An 18,279-nucleotide genomic window follows, 5' to 3' on the forward strand; every position below is an offset into this window, starting at 1 on the left:
CTTGTAAATGGCTACAGAAAGCATCATGCAAAAATAACTCATAAAAAAATGAAATCTCAGTTCCAACAATAGCTTGAGGCCTTAGAATCAAGCAAAGGAAGACGATTCATGGATAAACAAACCTGTACAACAAATAATAATCGTTTTGAAACAATGAAATTTCATCTTTGAAGAACCCTGCCTAGAATATGTTCATAAAGATACAAAATTACGTTCCAGCACTAACCTTAGCACTGAGACAAACAGAATTTTAGATTAGCACCGCATATGTGCCACACGTCGACAGTAATAGCTTTTCACTTTGCCAAGGGAACTCTTGGAAAATCAGTCTATAGATCCGTTTTTGCTACTAGGCACATCTGATGACAGAAGAATGATTTTAACTGTCCTCTGGCTAGCTATTATCATGGGTAGAGAAGATCTGTGGAATAAAGGACCGAACTGGAAATTCAAAGTCATGTAAAGCTTGAAAGAATGATCCAGCAGTGCAAGCCGGTTTGCAACAAAAGCTAATTCAGATGCACATATGTTCTGAGCGATATAAAGACAAAAACAGAAAGGAAGAGGAGAGACCAAGCTAGGGATAGACAAGGTAAAGGAGAGAGAGAAAAAAGGCAGAGTGAGAGAAAGACGCTCCAGTTGCCTCAGGTTGCCTTTCAGCTATCTTTCCCTGTAGATTCATCTGTCAGAGCTCAACCGAGAGAGAGACAGAGAGTGAGAGAGAGAGCGCAGGCCTCATTGGGCATCTCATCCTCAGGCTTAACAATCCAATATTGGTTGTTGCCGAAGATAATTATGCCCCTCTGATGATGGAACACCTTGGGCAAGTTACAGCAATTTGCATCACCAAACATGGCAGATCAGCATAAATGAGGGAGGTTTAAAGGCATAGCTCACCGAAAATGAAAAATCTGTCATTATTTACTCACCCCCATGTCATTCCAAATCATAGGACTTTCTTTCTTCTGCAGAACACAAAAGAAGAAATGTCACATTGCTTTTTTCCATACGAATTCATATTGACCACATCTGTTATGCTTTAAAAAGCACAAATCTTCATCCCAAGTCCTTGAAAGACACACAATGGCTTTGTGCGAAGAACAGACCGAATTTTATGTAGTTATTTATTGATATTCTTGGCCTCCAGGAGACAAAAACGTAGATCAGTCAGACATATGAAATGAATCACCTGGTTCACAAGGGGGGAAAAACAGCTATGAAGAACAATTTGTTTAAAAATCAGACTGAATCAGTTCAAATCCCACATAAAGAAGTCATTAGAAGGCATTAGAAGACTTATATGTGACCCTGGACCACAAAACCAGTCATGCATGGGTATATTTGTAGCAATAGCCAACAATACATTGCATGGGTCAAAATGATCAATTTTTATTTTATGCCAAAAATCAGTGGGATATTAAGTAAAGATCATGTTCCATGAAGATATTTTGTCAATTTCCTATTGTAAATATGTCAAAAATTAATCTTTGGTTCATAATATGCATTGCTAAGAACTTCATTTGGACAACTGCAAACACTCTAGGCTACAAGATTCATTTCTCAAAAGTCTTGTGAACAAATGTTCTGTATGTGAAATGTCAATTTTTGTTTTTCACTAACCACGCATAAACGTTGCTTTCTCAAAAACACAACGTACATACATGCTTCTCACATATTACTATAATCCAGTTTGTGCTGAATACAGTGTTTTCATACTTTAGCCTTTTATATGTTTATAAGCAACTGAACAAGCAAAAATATCAGAGCATGGCAAAACTTCTTCAGGCCCCCAAAACACCCTCAGACCCCAGAGGGCTAAAGGTGATTTTCTCAAAATTTAGATTTTTTTGGCACCCTAAGATTCCAGATTTTCAAATAGTTGTATCTCAGCCAAATATTATCCTAACAAACCATACATCAATGGAAAGCTTATTTATTTAGCTTTCAGGTGATGCATAAATCTTAATTTCCAAAAAATTGACCCTTATGACTGGTTTTGTAGTCCAGGGTCACATATATAGTCATATGAACTACTTTTTACATTTGTCATCATTTGGAAAGAGAAGAGCATGAAACTTTTCCCTTCATGCTGCACTAAAAACAGCATATGGTTTTAAAATAACATTAGCTTAAGTAAATGGTGACAAAATTATGTTCATGTACAAATAATATGACCTCCTGACACTCATTTTACTACGCTGACAGATGGGAACAACGTGGCCATTTTTGGACTCTCCCAAATACCTTTGCATCTGTTTTACATGGTTTTTGTCTGTGACAGAGTCATTTAAAAGAGATAAATGAGTGGATTGGATATTGTATGTGTATTTGGAAAGACTTACTGGAAATGCGTTGTTGCGAAAGGACGTTTGCTTTTATTCATGTGCAAATAAATAAATATTACGACCACATTATTATTAATAAGAAATACGTACCCCACACAAATAGCGTGATTTAGAATTACAGCCATAAATCACTCAAATCAGCATCTGAAACTGATACAAGCCATTCCAGATTTCTGTTCTGCATCCACAGGAAGTGATTTATCAAAGCGTTTACACAAATTTTTCTTTAATCATTGGTTAGCGTTTGACCACATGGCAGCAAAATTATGCCTTTTGAAGTCGTCCGGTCTGTTGGCTAAAGAACGCACACGATTATACCGCACATTTCACCAGTCGTGTTCCGTAAGAAATGCACATTCAACAAGTACGGCGTTTGGAAACGTTAACATTCTAGAACCACTGCCTTTCAGAACTTAGAGACTAACCAAGAATCATCAAGATAAGACGTTTCTGTGGTGAAGACAGACTTTCACAACAGAAGAACTCAGGAAAGCAGCCTAACATAGTTATCGTTCACATGAATATTTATAACTACTCATGAGCGATTTCTCATTTTCAGCCTATTTTTCTGCACCATTACTGCAACCATTTAAAATGGATCAGAGAGAGAAACTGGGAGCGAAAGAGAGAGTCTTGGGAGGGAAAAAAACTGTGGCATTATTTTTCCATAATAAAATTTCCCTGCCTTAACAAGATAAAAGTAAATTGCGCACTGACTCAGAAAGTGTGAAAGGCATTCTAGAATGAATTTTTCATGTGCATTGATAATTTAATATGTTGTGGCGCCAATTTATCAGATTTCCGTGTCGTTGCCGCTCTCTTTTTTTTTCTGAGGAGAATAACAAGGATATGATCTCGCTTTCTGAGAGCTTTCAGAACAATGTCACAGAAAAAAGGTGTTCACACTGATTGGATGGAAAAAAAACCCTCCTCAGAGAGACTTAATATAACTTGCTCTCATTTTCCTACAAGTGAACGCGGGAGACGCACTAACAAGACGACGAGGCGGACTAAATTGAACAACATGTGTTCTAAATTCTTCACATTATTCATAGCGGCTGGAATGCTATCATTCCATAAGGAGAACATCCAAATTGGACGCCCAGGTAAAACGCTCATGGGACTTGCGCGGCATGTAAATGTGGAACGCAACGCTGAAGATCCGGCGTCGTCATCCGAGGTGCGAAGGATGACACACGTGAAGACAAAAGCATCGCATTGCTCTTCCGGAACGGCAACGGTTAAAGCAGTCCGGCTGCGCCCGCGGCAGAGGATGATAAAGTATTATTTATCATGAGGAACAGCTACTGGCCCAGCGAAGGGAGAGAGGGAGGTAGAGAGAGAGGTAGAGAGATTAAATATAAGGTTACCACAGCTAGGATCTAATCTATTCAGAGACAAATGCCGGGTCTCGGAAGCACATTTGTTGTGCGCCCCCGAGGTTTAACAGCCGGCATTATGGTTCCATTTCTCATCATTAGCAAGCCTACATCAATGTCCCCACTAAGGGGTCAGCTCTGGGAATAGATCCAAGGGCTGTGTCAGGCCAGGAAGAGAGGAAAAAGGGGAGGGGAACTGAGAAATAAATCTCTCTCTTTGTGCAGGCGAGTGCGTGTGCGAGGGGTACGTGCTGTGTGCCATCTCTTATCGTACTACGAGAGATCCATATGGTTTTACATGCTCGTGTACATGAGTATTTGCATAAGCCACTTTGCATGCACGTTTGACACAAATGAGGGAAAGAGGCAGAGTGCAACAGGAAGAAAGAAACAGATAGAAGGACAGAATCCGATGAAAAGACAGAGAGGCAGAAACGAGAAAGACAAAGGACGGGAAAATCGAGTGTGATGTATCTGGCTGCAGCACGTGTGTCCCCTCGCCTACCATATGCTGCTGCATTTCACGCTAGTAGATCTGAATGCGGACACAAGCATTTCTGGGTGATTTTTTTTTTTTTCTTTTTATCCGGCAGCCCTGCCTTCCTCCACCGTGTTAGATATGTTAATCCGCTGGCATTCATCTGAACTACAGCGGCTCTGGAATAGTTCTCCAGACCCACGCGTCAGAGCTCCAACCCAGCCGCGGGCAGCAGATGCTCCTGCAGACTTACCCCAGCCGCAAACTGGGCTTTCAGGCTTCCCACTGAGAGATTCCCTGCCTCCTCATAGAGCTCCAGAAGTGTATAATAAGCCCCCTTGAGGAAAAGCAAGGGATGGAGAAAAAAAAGACGAAGAAAAAGAGTAGAAGGTTTAAGTGCAGGAAAACAACAGCGTGGTTACACTGGAGACTGCATTAGCACAGGGCTGATTTCTGATGGGCAATTTGAGTCTTTTCAGCTAAGCTGTGGTCACTATGTCAATACTCTTAATCAATTAGCGCCCAAAATCTATGACCAGATCATCTCTTTTCTCTACTGCAAAAAGCTACAGAGATGGACTGAGAATGATGCTTTTTTATTATAAATCACAACTGCTTGAATTAATTCCGTTTGGGGAAAAAAATTCAAACAGATATCATTGTAAAAAATTAACTTTCAATCTCGCATATTACAAAACTATTCATATTAAAATTTGGCCACAGTTTACTTGTTATTTAATAGCATATATACTAGGGGTGTAACGATACATGTATTCGTACCGAACAATCACGGTACGGGCATCTCGGCCTTACAACGAATACAGGCAATTCACTCTCAATCCAGAAGGGGGCGCCCGCAGTAATGCAACTCTGTTTAATAACCGCTGACAGAAGAACAGCAAATGCCAGGGCATTTGAAAACAAAGCCCACTAGACAGTGACCATGTGCTGATTCTGAACGCGTCTCTCACTAACAAAGGAGTATAACGTTACTTTAAAGGCTTGCGCACTTAACTGTGTACGAAATGGAGCTTTGTGCTCTTGTATACTACCTCTGTCATTCGGCACAAATCCAAATATTCCATAATATTTCCATATTTGTGATGCATCCAAATGCTAAACTATTATTTATTATGTAAATTATAGACCTTGTACTTCAGTCTGTGTTGTCAAGTTAGCAATGCTAGAAGCCTGGAACTGATATGTTTTGTGTTTGTGTGCACCGGTGCGATTACTTCAACTTTCCTCATACCAGCAAAATCAACTTCAACTTCAAAAAACAAATAGAATGTTGCTTTCTGCCATTTGAGTTTCCTTTCTGTCACAAAACTGAACTGAAACTCAGCAAATACTGGCTACGTCACGTGTCGCACAGTTTTTTTTTACCCTTGTCTATCAGTTAATTAAATTAAATATATTTCAAGTATTTATTCCTAGTATGTATATATGTACTGCAGATTTTATAGCCTATATATGACATTACCTTGATATAATATTTAGCATTTTCACATATAGCTGTTAAAAATTTGTAATTTGTACTACTGTTTGTTAAAAATAAATGAAATTTTTTTTTTTCTGTTGTACCTAAATTGTATTGAACCGTGACCCTCGAACCGAGGTTTGTACTGAACCGTGACATCTGTGCACCGTTACACCCCTAATATATACATATACAGCAGTTTTTTCTGGTCCTGGAATCTGATTGGCTGAGAGGAGTGTGATATTCTAGTGACATCAGAACTCTAATCGTTTCACTGTTTGTATCACTCAGCTTATGGTTTTTCTCACAGCGAGTGTCATGGCAGATGCCAAAGACTAATACAAAGATGGTTCTTCGCTTTATTTATGAATGGGAGAAACTGCAACGCGCAATATGGTGGAATAGTGCCACCTTCTAAATGAAAGAGCCAACTGCAGATTGCTAAAGTCATTGCGTCACTGCAGCGGCCTTTACAAGCTCCGGTTCCCATAGAAACCTGAGGCTAGACTAGCCAGTGTGCACACGCATCATAAGCGCATGTGCATTGGCTGGTCTAGCCTGAAAAATAAGCTTTTAAAATGCTATTTGAGCATACGAAACAACATTTCTGGGTCAGTTCATTTCAGATTTTGTTGCTGATTTGAAATATGTGAGTTCAGCGAACCATTTTTGAAATTTCAGTATTCCCCCATTCATTTAGGGGCGTTGCAAATATGGCAGTTGAGTGAACAAATCCATCATAATTTTATAAATAATACTGATTTTGTGTCAAAGAATGTAGTTTTAAGAGTTTTTTTTAGGCGAGAATGTACTTTTTTAGATTTGAAATATGCAGTTTGTTAAAGATTTGTTAAAGATTACGTTTTTTTGAAAATTTGCTTCAATATTTTTGAAGATGTGAGCTCTAGGGTGCCAGTGCCAGTTCAGTTCTCCAGTGGTTAAACATGAAATATAATTAGTTTTGGGTAAATCTCACTCATTAACCCTCTGGGGTCGAAGCCCGCACCGGGCGGTCTGTCACGTATTTTTTTGATGACTGTGAAAAGAACTAAAAATACTTTTAAATTGAGTTCATTCAATGAATAAAATGACTAATTCAAAGTTAATGACTTTTATGAATGATTCAAAAGAGTCATCTGTTTCTGAATTGGACTACACTGCGATATATGAAAAACCCGGCCCTAATATTAAAGAAGAGGTTCACTTCAATAACAAAAATTTACAGATAATTTACTCACCCCCTTGTCATCCAAGATGTTCATGTTTTTCTTTCTTCAGTCGCAAAGAAATTGTTTTTTGAAGAAAACTTTTTAGGATTTCTCTTCATATAGTGGACTTTTATGGTACCCCTGAGTTTGAACTTCCAAAACGCAGTTTAAATGCAGCTTCAAAGGGCTCTAATCCAACCAACAAAGAAGAGTCTTATCTAGCAAAACGATCGGTTATTTTCTGAAAAAAATTGACAATTTATATACGTTTTAACCTCAAATGCTCATCTTGTCTAGCTCTGTGTGAACTCTGTGTATTCTGGTTCAAGACAGTTAGGGTATGTAGAAAAACTCCCGTCTCATTTTCTCCATTTTCGACTTCAAAATCGTCCTACATCGCTGCAGAAGTACCTACCCAGTGTTTACAAAGTGAACATGCAAAGAAGATCAAACACCCTCTACAAAAAAAAAGGTAAAACAGCGATGTAGGATGATTTTGAATTTGGAGAAGAAAATGAGATGGGAGTTTTTCCACCTACCTTAACTGTCATGAACCAGAATACACAGAGTTAGACCTTCTTCCTCGACATGAACATCTTAGATGAGAAGGGGGTGAATAAATTATCTGTAAATTTTTGTTCTGGAAGTGAACTTCTCCTTTAATTACTGTAACCTGTAATGCGCTGTAGGGATAACAGTGCCCACAAAAAGGTAAATCATGTTTACCACTCAGGTAGTATTTTAAAGATACAACCTTGCTGAAGTTAAACAGACACTTTTAATTTTAACAAGTTAAAACAGGAAATCAAGATTTACAAGGGCGATGGAAAGGAGAAGTGAAGTTGAGGAAGAAAAATCCTCCAGTGAATAACAAATCAACAGCAAGCAAATGAAATGAATTGAGTTAGGAATATCACATTACTATCATCAAATTAAATTTACGACAGTAGATTTCAAATCAAATTACCGAATACAAGCCAGCTGTTTACACGGCCCTGCTCTATGAACCGTGGTCAAACTGGGAGCTGACTCGGAACACCAATTGACCTCGGAAACGTAACGTAAACAAACCGCGGGGTCAGCTAATCAAATTCAGGTGAACTGTGAATTCTATGTTTGCTGGAAAAAAAAAAGAGAAGTCATGAGGAAAAATGAACACTTGTGTAACAAGCTGTCCACTCTTAGCATGCTGTAGTGGGTGCAACTTTGCAGGCTGGCTGCATTAACCTTCACCAATTCAATCAGCAGTGAGCAGCAGTCACGCCAGGGATGTGAATCCCCTATTCAGGTTTCAATTTTTCATACAAACCATGCACAGCTTGTCCCTCGCATTCCCTTTGACGTTCGCCTGGAAGAATAGCTGCTTTATGCTTATTGCATTCAGAGGTGGTGGCAATAGCATGACGCTAATAACAATAAAGCAGCGGTTGACTCCAGCAGCCATGAAATTTGAGTCACTTTCTGTGCATTAACAGCAAAGTGGCAGATTAAATCACCAGGCGTATGATATACAGTTAAGCGAGGCCATTACGGGAATGAAGCACGGGGCGGATGCCTCTCATCAAGATGGTGGTACATGGGAAAAAAAAAAAAAAAATCAAAAAGGGAGGCAGTTATAAACATGACAAATACTGATGGAGGCTTGCAGTAACAATGCTTTCAAGACACTTATGGTGGAGGACTTAGTCCTGAGTCAAGTATATGCCATTGGCCAGATATGTATTTCACAGATGATGCCTGATCAGCAAAACACTTATTGCTTACTGCAGAGATGATGCATTAGTTAAGTGATAGCCAAACCTCGAAATATTGCAATACTATTTGTCAAATCAGAGAGCGCAGTCGATATCGCACACCTAAGAAAATCCCATTAGCTGATGCTAGTCATGCAGGCTAAACAATCTTCTACTCCGCTGCCAAAGAATGCCTGCTTGGCGCTGTCAGAGGGATCCCCGTTTATATCTATTAGCAATTTACCTTGATGCTTTCAAAGACTTAGCATCTCAAAATGCATGTCTACTCTTTTCTCAAGGCCCATTAGACAAGGGAAAGAGTCTTTGACTGGGGCGCTGAAGCCTATGAACGGTTAATGTAGGCTTAACAAGAATCAAGATGTTGGCTTAACAAGAATCAAAGCTATCCTAGTAGGAATAAAAGAGGATATCAAATGGGCACAGAACAGTCAATTTTCCTGCTTTCCACTCTTCCATATTACAATCACAAGACCACAGACAGGGCCAAGAAGTGGTGGTGTAGCCCAATTTTATTACAATATGTCGTTTTTCTGTACTTGGAGTTTTCAACCCAGACTCATTGAAAAAAAAACTTCCCTGTGGTAACATCTCTGCAAAATTACAAAGCTTCTTGCACATTTTGCAACACTTTGAAATTGTGGCACTAAAAGCGCTACATCGTCTTTAGAAATAACCTACAGTATCACCCACAGTAAACCCTACCCTAAATCTAACCGAGAGTATTAACAAAAGCAAACATGAGATGAAAAACAAACTTGCTGAAGCAACCATTTTAGCTTTTTTCTAGTCCTTGAGATGTTTTATCGTGACTCATGTTTCACAGCACTCACTCGAGCACAAGTGCAATGCTGTACCAGGTGAGCTACCGAGCAAGTTTACTATGTCAGAAAAAAGCGTAGATATGGAGCTGGTTATGTGATGCAAATTGTAAAATGTATTAATTTACAAATCAAAGTTACCAAGTGAAACTAAGTCTTTTTTTAATCAATATGTGCCCCTATAATTATAATTTGTGTAAAGAAAATAAAGGAAATAAAAGTTGTTGATATCATATGAGTTGGAAACGGCACTGCATTGTATGCATTGGTATGTTTTTGAAGTCTGAGTGAAATTGTAGCTAGAGGTATGTTTTTCTATTGAGTCTAGGCTGGATTTTTGTAAGAATGCACAAGGAATATTTGAGTTTTTTGAAAACAAATACATGTTAACATCGCAGAAAAAAAAATGCATCCAGTTTTCTTCTGTTACAAATCGGTGTCATGACAGTGCCATAAAATCCTAAAACAACTCTAAAAAATATAATTTATACATCTTCACATCCCCATTTACTTCCACTGCAATGTTTATTGAACGTGTAATGTTCTTTTAAAAAATAGTGAACTGCAAATAGTGCATGATACAACAACAGTGAGACATGTTGCAACTTTAAAACCATCTGATGCTGGTTAGCACAGCCTTATTAGCCTCCACAATCTCTCCCTCTCCACATGGACCAACAATTAAAAATAAAGCATTGACAGCTTAGATGCACCTTCTAAGAAACATCACTGGTCCTAATCTTGAAAACAGAAGATTGCACACAAGCGTGGAATTCTGTTTTCCCATGAACTTCCCATTCTCTAGTCTGTTAGGTCATATTAAAAGGTTTTTAAATGCATTTTAATGAACACACGCACTAATCTGCTATGCTTTTGTGCAGCTAATATGGATTAGCCTCTTTTTGCACGTTAGCACTGCCAGAAAAGACTCTCTCGATCACTCCCACAGCCATGTTTTTCTTCCTCCTCCATCTGGACACAAGCCTGACATGACTTTTACCCCTCTTTTTTCTAGTGGGACCAACCCTTAAAGACCCTAGACACTCATCTGAAAGGGGGAGGTGCCCTTGCCAGCCTCCTCCTCAAATCCATAGGGATGGGGGGATGAGCAAGGAGAAGGGAATATAAAGAGGACAGAGGGCAAGAGGGCCTTTTCTCTAATTAGTGTTACAGAGCCCTAGAGACAAGGGTTGAAACAGTCTACACTGAGTTCATATTGGTCCTTTGTTTCTTTGTTCCATAATGTATTACCCAGAGCTCAGAATGCACAGACAAGCATGCCTGCCACTAGTGTTTTATTAATATGTGCAGAGACTACACATGCACACATACTGAATATAATAGCAAAGAGAAAAACATACATACTAAGAGATGCCTGCCCACAAACACATACCTACTATAGATGTACACGCAAAACCTATGGCCAATTTCTGTATGAAATAGGGTTGTGTGGCTTTCAGTATTTAATTGAGAATTCTTTTTAAATAACCAATTGCTGAATGTAAAATGCGGAAGCAAACAGGATGAAGGATTGCAATTTAAAGTTGAATTTAAATTCATTTTAATTCTACTACTCTTATTTAAAGAAATTCTGAAGCAAAATACCAGACAGGCACACAGGCAGAGAGAGAAATAGATGCCTAGAAATAAACAGATGGACGGAACGGATGGACAAACAGACAGATGGATGGATGGATGGATTGGTGGATGGATGGGTGAATGGATAGATAGACAGACAGATAGATAGACGGATGGATGGATAAATGGAAGGATGTAACAGTAAATGGAATGACGGATGGACAGAGAGCTAGACAGATGATAGACAGATGATAGACGGATGGATGGATGGACGGATGGATGGACGGAACAATAAATAAAACAATGGATGGACAGACAGACAGAAAAATGGACAGTCAGACAGACATATAGATAGATAGGTAGATAGACAGATAGATAGATGGATGGATGGACGGACGGATAAACGGATGGATGGATGGAGCAATAAATAAAACGATGGATGGACAGACTGATAGACAGAAAAATAGACAGTCAGACAGATAGACAGATAAACATATAGATAGATAGATAGATAGATGGATAGATGGACGGATGGAATGATAAATAGAATGGCAGACGGACGGACAGACAGCCAGCAAGCCAGCCAGCCAGACATATGTATTGATGGATAGATGGATGAAACAATGGATGGATGGACAGACACACAGACAGAGACAGACACATTTTAAATTTTACACAGCATACAGTACAAAGAATATCACTCAGCTATACCTCATACCATTCATACCAACTAAAAATTCCTAATTCATTTATCCACAGAATGAAATATTAGAGAAAATGTAATTGTTTTTTATTTCTTGCCACTCTGTATGACCCCATTCACTCACTGTCAGCAGCCTGTGGAGAGTCCCATAATGCCAGGCTGTCCGGCAAATACACTTTACAGGTTATTTAAACTCAATAACACACTAAAATACACTAACTAAGTGCAGCCATGCTGGGAGGCATTAAGTCTCTCTGATATATACTGGAAAAAGGAAAAAAAAAAAAAAAAAAAAAAAAAACAGCAGTCGACATCTGACTGTGCTCGAGGGGATTGAAAACTTTATCGGTCATATGTGAAACCACAGTACTGACAAAATACCTGTGACCTTGCAAAGAGCTTTTTTCCACGCATGTATGATGGCTTATGTATTGAAACATTTGCACTGTTGGTGCCAAAGAAAATGGATAGGTGTTATCGTCCTATTTTTGTTTCCAAATTCAGTTTTTGAGGAAAATGAACCAATGGCTTCCAGGAACCGTCTAAATGTTTTCACAGTTGAAAATTCCTTAGATACCTAATGTTCACCTTGGAAATGTCATGATGTTCCTTGATGGTCATGAGGCAACCATATGCATCGTCAGGCCCTCAGGAGCATCATGCACCATGACCAAAGAGCAAAAACAAATCTACCAATCAGTTCCACATACAAATGTATAACTGACCTTGACAGCATTTCCATTGTATGGAAGAAGACAGGGAAAAGTTGTAGTTTTAAATAAAATGATTTGCAGAAGATGTGATCTGATTGGACAGACCAAATGTGAGTGGGTGATTGCTACCATAGTGTTGTAGACAAACAGAAAGTTTGAATGGACGTGACCCATCTATGCACAGTTGCTTAATTTGTAATTTGTTTTTATATATCTACTGTGGCCTTTGGTGAGCATAAACACAAGATTTACTTAAACTAATAGAGCCGAGTAAGAAAGTTTTGCAACATCTGTAAAACTCCAGAGGAAACCTAACTTAGGTTTTCTCTTAGTGTTTACACAGTAATAAATCTTGAAGCTATCAGAATGCACCAAAAATGGCAGAAGCAGCAGAATACGTACCACAAGCTAATAGGAAACCGGAAAGGAAATATCCATTCCCTTGCAGCCTAATCATAAAGACAAACAAGCATTAACCCTGCTGTTTTAAAAAAAAACATCAGCGCTGAGTTTTATTTAATGTTTTAAACCTTTAATTGGAGGCTAAGTTATTTCCTCCTTGAGGAACATGGAAACAGCACACCCTCTGTTCTATAGCTTTCCATATCGAGCGAGTCTCTCTTTCACTCCAGGGCTCGGAGGAGCTCCCCATCTGTGATTCTAACCAATTGAGCTCAAGAGGGTGCAGACCCCGTCCCGGCAGGCCTTGAATATGGCCTCTTAAACTGGGCAGGGAGGCTAATAGGCCTGGAAAGGCCCTGTCAACCCTTTCCCCCCTGGGGTCACATATGGAAATGACTAAGGCTATTTTTAAGCCACGGTAGGAATAAAGGAATAAATCTTGTGTTCAACCTAATAAGAGAGAGGCCCTCCTCTCCTTGAGGGTATGTCTGAAAATGTTATGGTGTCCATTTCACCCTTATTACCCCATCCACTCCTCTCTTTCTCTGTCTGGAAGTCTGTAACATCCCACTAAACAGGAAGTAGAAAACAGTCATGTAATTGCTTTTTAAACAGCTTCAAGTCTGGGTCCCCTGGTGGTCTCATTTCTCATCTTTCCGCTCTTTCTCTCAAAACAGATGTGAACACTGGTTGAAATTGAGATGACAGACTACTTCTGTTTGAAATATACTACTGAAATATTGCCTCATATTGTATAATAAAACCAATATACACTTTGTTCATAGGATTATTGCTTATTCATACTTTAGTTAGGCCAAAGCTCGTAATATTGTCAAATATTACAATTTAAAATAACTGTTTTCTAATTTTATTTTAAAATGTAATTTATTCCTGATGGCAAAGCTGAATTTTCAGCAGCCATTAATCCAGTCTTCAGTGTCATATGATTTTACAGAATCTTGATGCTCAAGAAGCATTTCTTATTATTATCAATGTCGAAAACAGTTGTGCTGATTGATATTTTGCTGGAAGCCTGAATACATTTCAGGATTCTTTGTTGAAAACTGCAAAAGCAGCATTGCCTTCAAAAAATGTAAAAAATACATAAATTACTGACCCCCAATAGCTTTGAATGGGACTGTCTGGGTGAAGAATTCAAATTTCACACACAGGATCTCTAAAACCATGAACCTCCCAACAACATACAAAGTCACAAAGGCTGTGCAAAGTGTAAGCTTTCTAAATCCGAAGGCTGCATGTGTAAATCTAATCTCATTCGCTTGGAGAGCACAGCGGCCTAGTCCTCAGTCTGAGCACTTTATGGCTCCATATGCCATTTCACTTCCCATTTATTCAGTTGGAGCTGCAGTACTCTCCAGAGGAAGTCACAACCCTGCAGGCCCAGTCTCTACCTTTCATCTGATTTATACCATAACTCGGCCCAAACACACACACGCGACTCCCAAGGACGAGCAGTGCATCATAGAGAGGGAAAGGCTGAGAAAGACAGAGAAAAAGAGAGGGACGGTACAAGTTCACAGAGGTAAATCAATAGAGGAGAGGACAGGAGAAGGTTGAGTCTAAACGAAACAGTAGTTTTAGAGTGAATCAAGTAGCCCAAGACCCTGAGTATGCTGTCTCCTAAAGCTGCAATGTGTCAGTTTTAGATGCTAAAAATATTTTTAAGCATCCCAGTTTAGTGTGCAGGGACAAGTAAATGTCAGTCAGTTTGTAAGTTGATTTCACTTAAAAGTGTAAACACCACACTTTCAACATTGCTCTATTTGTTTGTCAGACACAATAACATAGGCTTAACCAATGGTGTGAGTTTTGGACAAGGCCACCTGTTTGGAAACAATCATTCTTTTAGCAGTTCAGTTTGTAAGCCACTGTTGCACAGAAATTGCACACTACAAAACTATAAGGGAACAGGTGGAAATCATCTATGGTTACTTGATGGATGGATGGATGGATGGATGATAGATAGATAGATAGATAGACAGACAGACAGACAGATAGAGCTCTCTCTCACACACACATGAAAATACAAAGTAAAAACTCAAGTATCTCCACATACCCTATCCTGACACATTGATGGATGGCCAGGATGCAGAACCTCTCCCAGTAAGACCATTAGTGGAGTGAAGTGATGTCCAAAGCACCAGTGCGTGACTGGGCCAGCCAGCGGAGTGCCTTTATAAATGAGTCTCTACTGAGAGCTCTGGCTGGACACCTCAGAGGAAGAAGAGAGGAATACTTGCTTTGGCTCTACACAACCACTAGGAAATGCCAAACACACAGCGAAGAGTGTGATGCATCAAATGCATGTTTTAAAAATGAATCATTACCCTAGAAGTGTTCGGTATGTGTGCCTGCCCTTAAACCAGAAACCAGAAGTCAAGGATCTATTAAAAAGGTCAAGAATCTAACTACTGTATAACAATAGTGTGCTCAACCTCTGGCTTCTTTGTAGAATTTCCTTTCCAGTAGTGACACTTAATAATAATTGCTTTTTCCAAAAGAGTTGCCCAAACATTTTCTGTCTGCTATTGTTAAGAGAACATTTAGTCCCATCCTGAACTCATGGCATTAAAGGGATAATGAACTGAGGAATCAAAATTCCATTGATCTTTTGACATATAAGAGGTCATTGTACTATAAAAATATCTTGTAAGTTTCAGAACTCAGAACCTTCTTTTTAGTCTAAAAACAGCTTATATTGAAGCCAATCTGCCAAAACAACAGGTTTTTGAATGTGCCACTCTGTGACATAATAATGTGGCTAAACACCACCTCCGCAGAAGAACGCAGGTCTACGCAGAAACCAAACTATGGCTCCAGATACAACAAGACACCATGCAGCGCCAAGATGTGGAAAAACACACTCTTTGCATTGCTTTCCTTCTGATGCTAACATTAGGAAAGAGTGGATGAACCTGGTCCTTTGTTCACTTCATTTCACCCAGGATTTGTTTACAAACAAAGCACAATTCAATTCAACACAGAAAGACTGAAACAAAGAAATGATGCTGTGCCAACTATATTGGATCCAATAGTAAAGTCGCACCACAAAAGTGAGTTATTGCTTTTATTACGTTGTCACTATTACTTTGTCTGTTGTTACAGATTGCCTATTCAAACAGAGCTTTCCAATGAGGGGTCTAAACAGGACAGAAAATAGTCTATTACTTCTTAACTAAGATGATTTTTGATGTAAAAATCTCGATAACATTATTGGGTTATCTTCAGACCTTCTTGCACCTTTGTTGTTTTTCCCACCTCCATTTGCTATTGTTTTCATGGAGTGCTGCAGGGATGATATATTTTTAAAGCCAACCCTGAAGTTAGCATTGCCCTGCTTCCCTAGACCTAGACATAAACCCCAGGATATCAAGTGAAATCCGGGCTGAGAAACTCCTTCAGTGGCTGCGGCGTCATGACAAGCATCAGCATGTTTACATCCTGCCAGGATGGCATCTAGCGTTCCTTGTCTCTGCCGTTTGTAAGCTCTTTCAGTAGCTTTGGTCTACTAAAGGCGGCGAGAGAACAAGTTTAGAAAAAAAGTTTAGAGAACAAAGACACAAGTCTTGAGGACGTTTTATTCGTCCACAGGCATCTTCCCATTCTTTCCTCTTCTTCTTATCGCTAGGAAATGCAGTGAAGACGTACATCGCTTCTCTCGTCGCCCTTCATCTAAAAATGACAACCAAAAGCCACACAATGTGGCATTGTATCAGTATTTTATTTTCCGACTAGCGTATTTGGAGTTGTGTTGCGTTAAAAATAGCAACAGGTTGTGCCAGTAGCTCACTGAGTGTATCATCGCAATAATGGTGCCCCCGATAGTCTGAAATATTTATAAAACTATGTGTATTTTTTTTTCTAATGTAAATCTTTCATGGGTTTTCTACTACATATTTTACAGTATAAATAGCCATAGAAGTCTCAATATCTAGGGTTCTCTTGAAGAAAGTCAATTACAATAATAACAAATGTATTTTAGCATCAAAAAAAAGACACAAATCAAATAATCTTTTTATTGTAACGTGACGCACAAGCTAACAAAACACAAACAGAAAGTACAATGTGTTCCTTCCAAGCTAACAAAACCACAGTCAAGATATATTTTGATTTATTTCCCCATTTTAGGCCTAACAAACGAAACAAATGACAGTTTTATAGATGCAGCGATAAACTTGATCTAGTTTTTGCTATAAACCTAAAATATGTTACAACATGCCAGCAGCTGCAACCCGACATTGAGCATAATTCTACCTTCCATGAGGTCCATAAGAGTCTTTATGCTTCTTAGAAGGTAGCTCCTATGATTCTGCCCTGGATGTAGACATGGGGTTTCCCTGCAGGGGTTGGAAGTGACGCGGTCTTTTGGAAAGCTCCGCTGGGGCGATTTGACAAATGGACTGTCTGACGAGCGCTGCGTTCAGGGAGCAGGACCCTGTGCTCACGCCTCGTTTACCTGCCGCTACGCTCACTCGCTCATCCTGGTTCTTAGACACACGGACACACACACACTTTCTGTGGCAGCGACCCAGTTGTTGCCAAGATGTGAAAGTCAGGGAAGTCAGTGTGTACTGCAATAGATCAAAATGTGGTGACGGTGACTTTGTCGCCCTGCATTATAGTTTGTTTTGGCACAGCGTCATGTTCAGACTTTTGCCTGGAATGGTGCATTTGGTACATAACCTGGCTTCCCTGACTGGCTATAATATAATAATATTGCCTCTCTTGCATTATTACTGAAATCAGAAGAGGATGGATCATTGGGCCTACTTAACGAAAGCTGATTTGACAAAGTACCTAAAAAGCCAAATAAATGCGAAAGGTGGCCTACATTTGCAACTCCCACCCACTCGTTCCTCGTTATTTCACTGTCGAGATTTATACCTTCACATCTTTTCAATCCAATCACGGTCTCGTTTCGACGGGACTCCTCAACCGCACCGCCACGAACGTTGACAACTGCAACAGTCATCTCGACAGATCCGTAGGTGTGTAAACAACCTCGGTGCGCATGTGTGTTTGGGATTGTGACAAATTCCCAAACATGTCTCTGGCGACTTCCCGCTGCTTTGGTGTCAGCCAGACACGTCAGACACAGACGCGGGGCCCCGTGGGACGGGCGCGGAACAAGATGTCGCCTGTCAAGCGGGGAACATTTGAAAATAAATAACATCAGTGATGATTTGGGTTTACTTGTCACCGACGAGCTGGTGTTTTTGAGGAGTGATGCCGCCGCGGATCCTCTGGGAGAAGCAATCGCTCTTTTCCAGACCGGCATCTCCAAACAGATGTGCCTGATTTCCATTGCAGATCTCGCTGCATAAATCCACATGAGGATTTCAATATTGGTCTTAACAAGCAGATGACAGCAAGCAAGGGGGTGATCATTCATAATTGGAG

The 18,279-nt window shown here is 39.6% G+C and overlaps 1 protein-coding gene across 16 annotated transcripts in view; it reads right to left on the reverse strand.

Moving 5' to 3' along the window:
• Nucleotides 1–18,279, reverse strand: part of fbrsl1 (fibrosin-like 1) — a 365,636-nt gene that overhangs the window by 73,746 nt on the left and 273,611 nt on the right. For 12 of the 16 annotated variants that reach the window (XM_051110778.1, XM_051110779.1, XM_051110782.1 and 9 more), the window contains one exon: nucleotides 930–965. The exons of the other annotated variants lie outside the window; for them this stretch is intronic. In XM_051110778.1, coding sequence (XP_050966735.1) covers nucleotides 930–965 — 36 coding nt within the window. The remainder of the gene's footprint in view (nucleotides 1–929; nucleotides 966–18,279) is intronic. 16 annotated transcript variants of the gene reach the window in all.

Source organism: Labeo rohita, chromosome 5, assembly GCF_022985175.1.
Source record: "Labeo rohita strain BAU-BD-2019 chromosome 5, IGBB_LRoh.1.0, whole genome shotgun sequence".
Taxonomy (NCBI): Eukaryota; Metazoa; Chordata; class Actinopteri; order Cypriniformes; family Cyprinidae; genus Labeo; species Labeo rohita.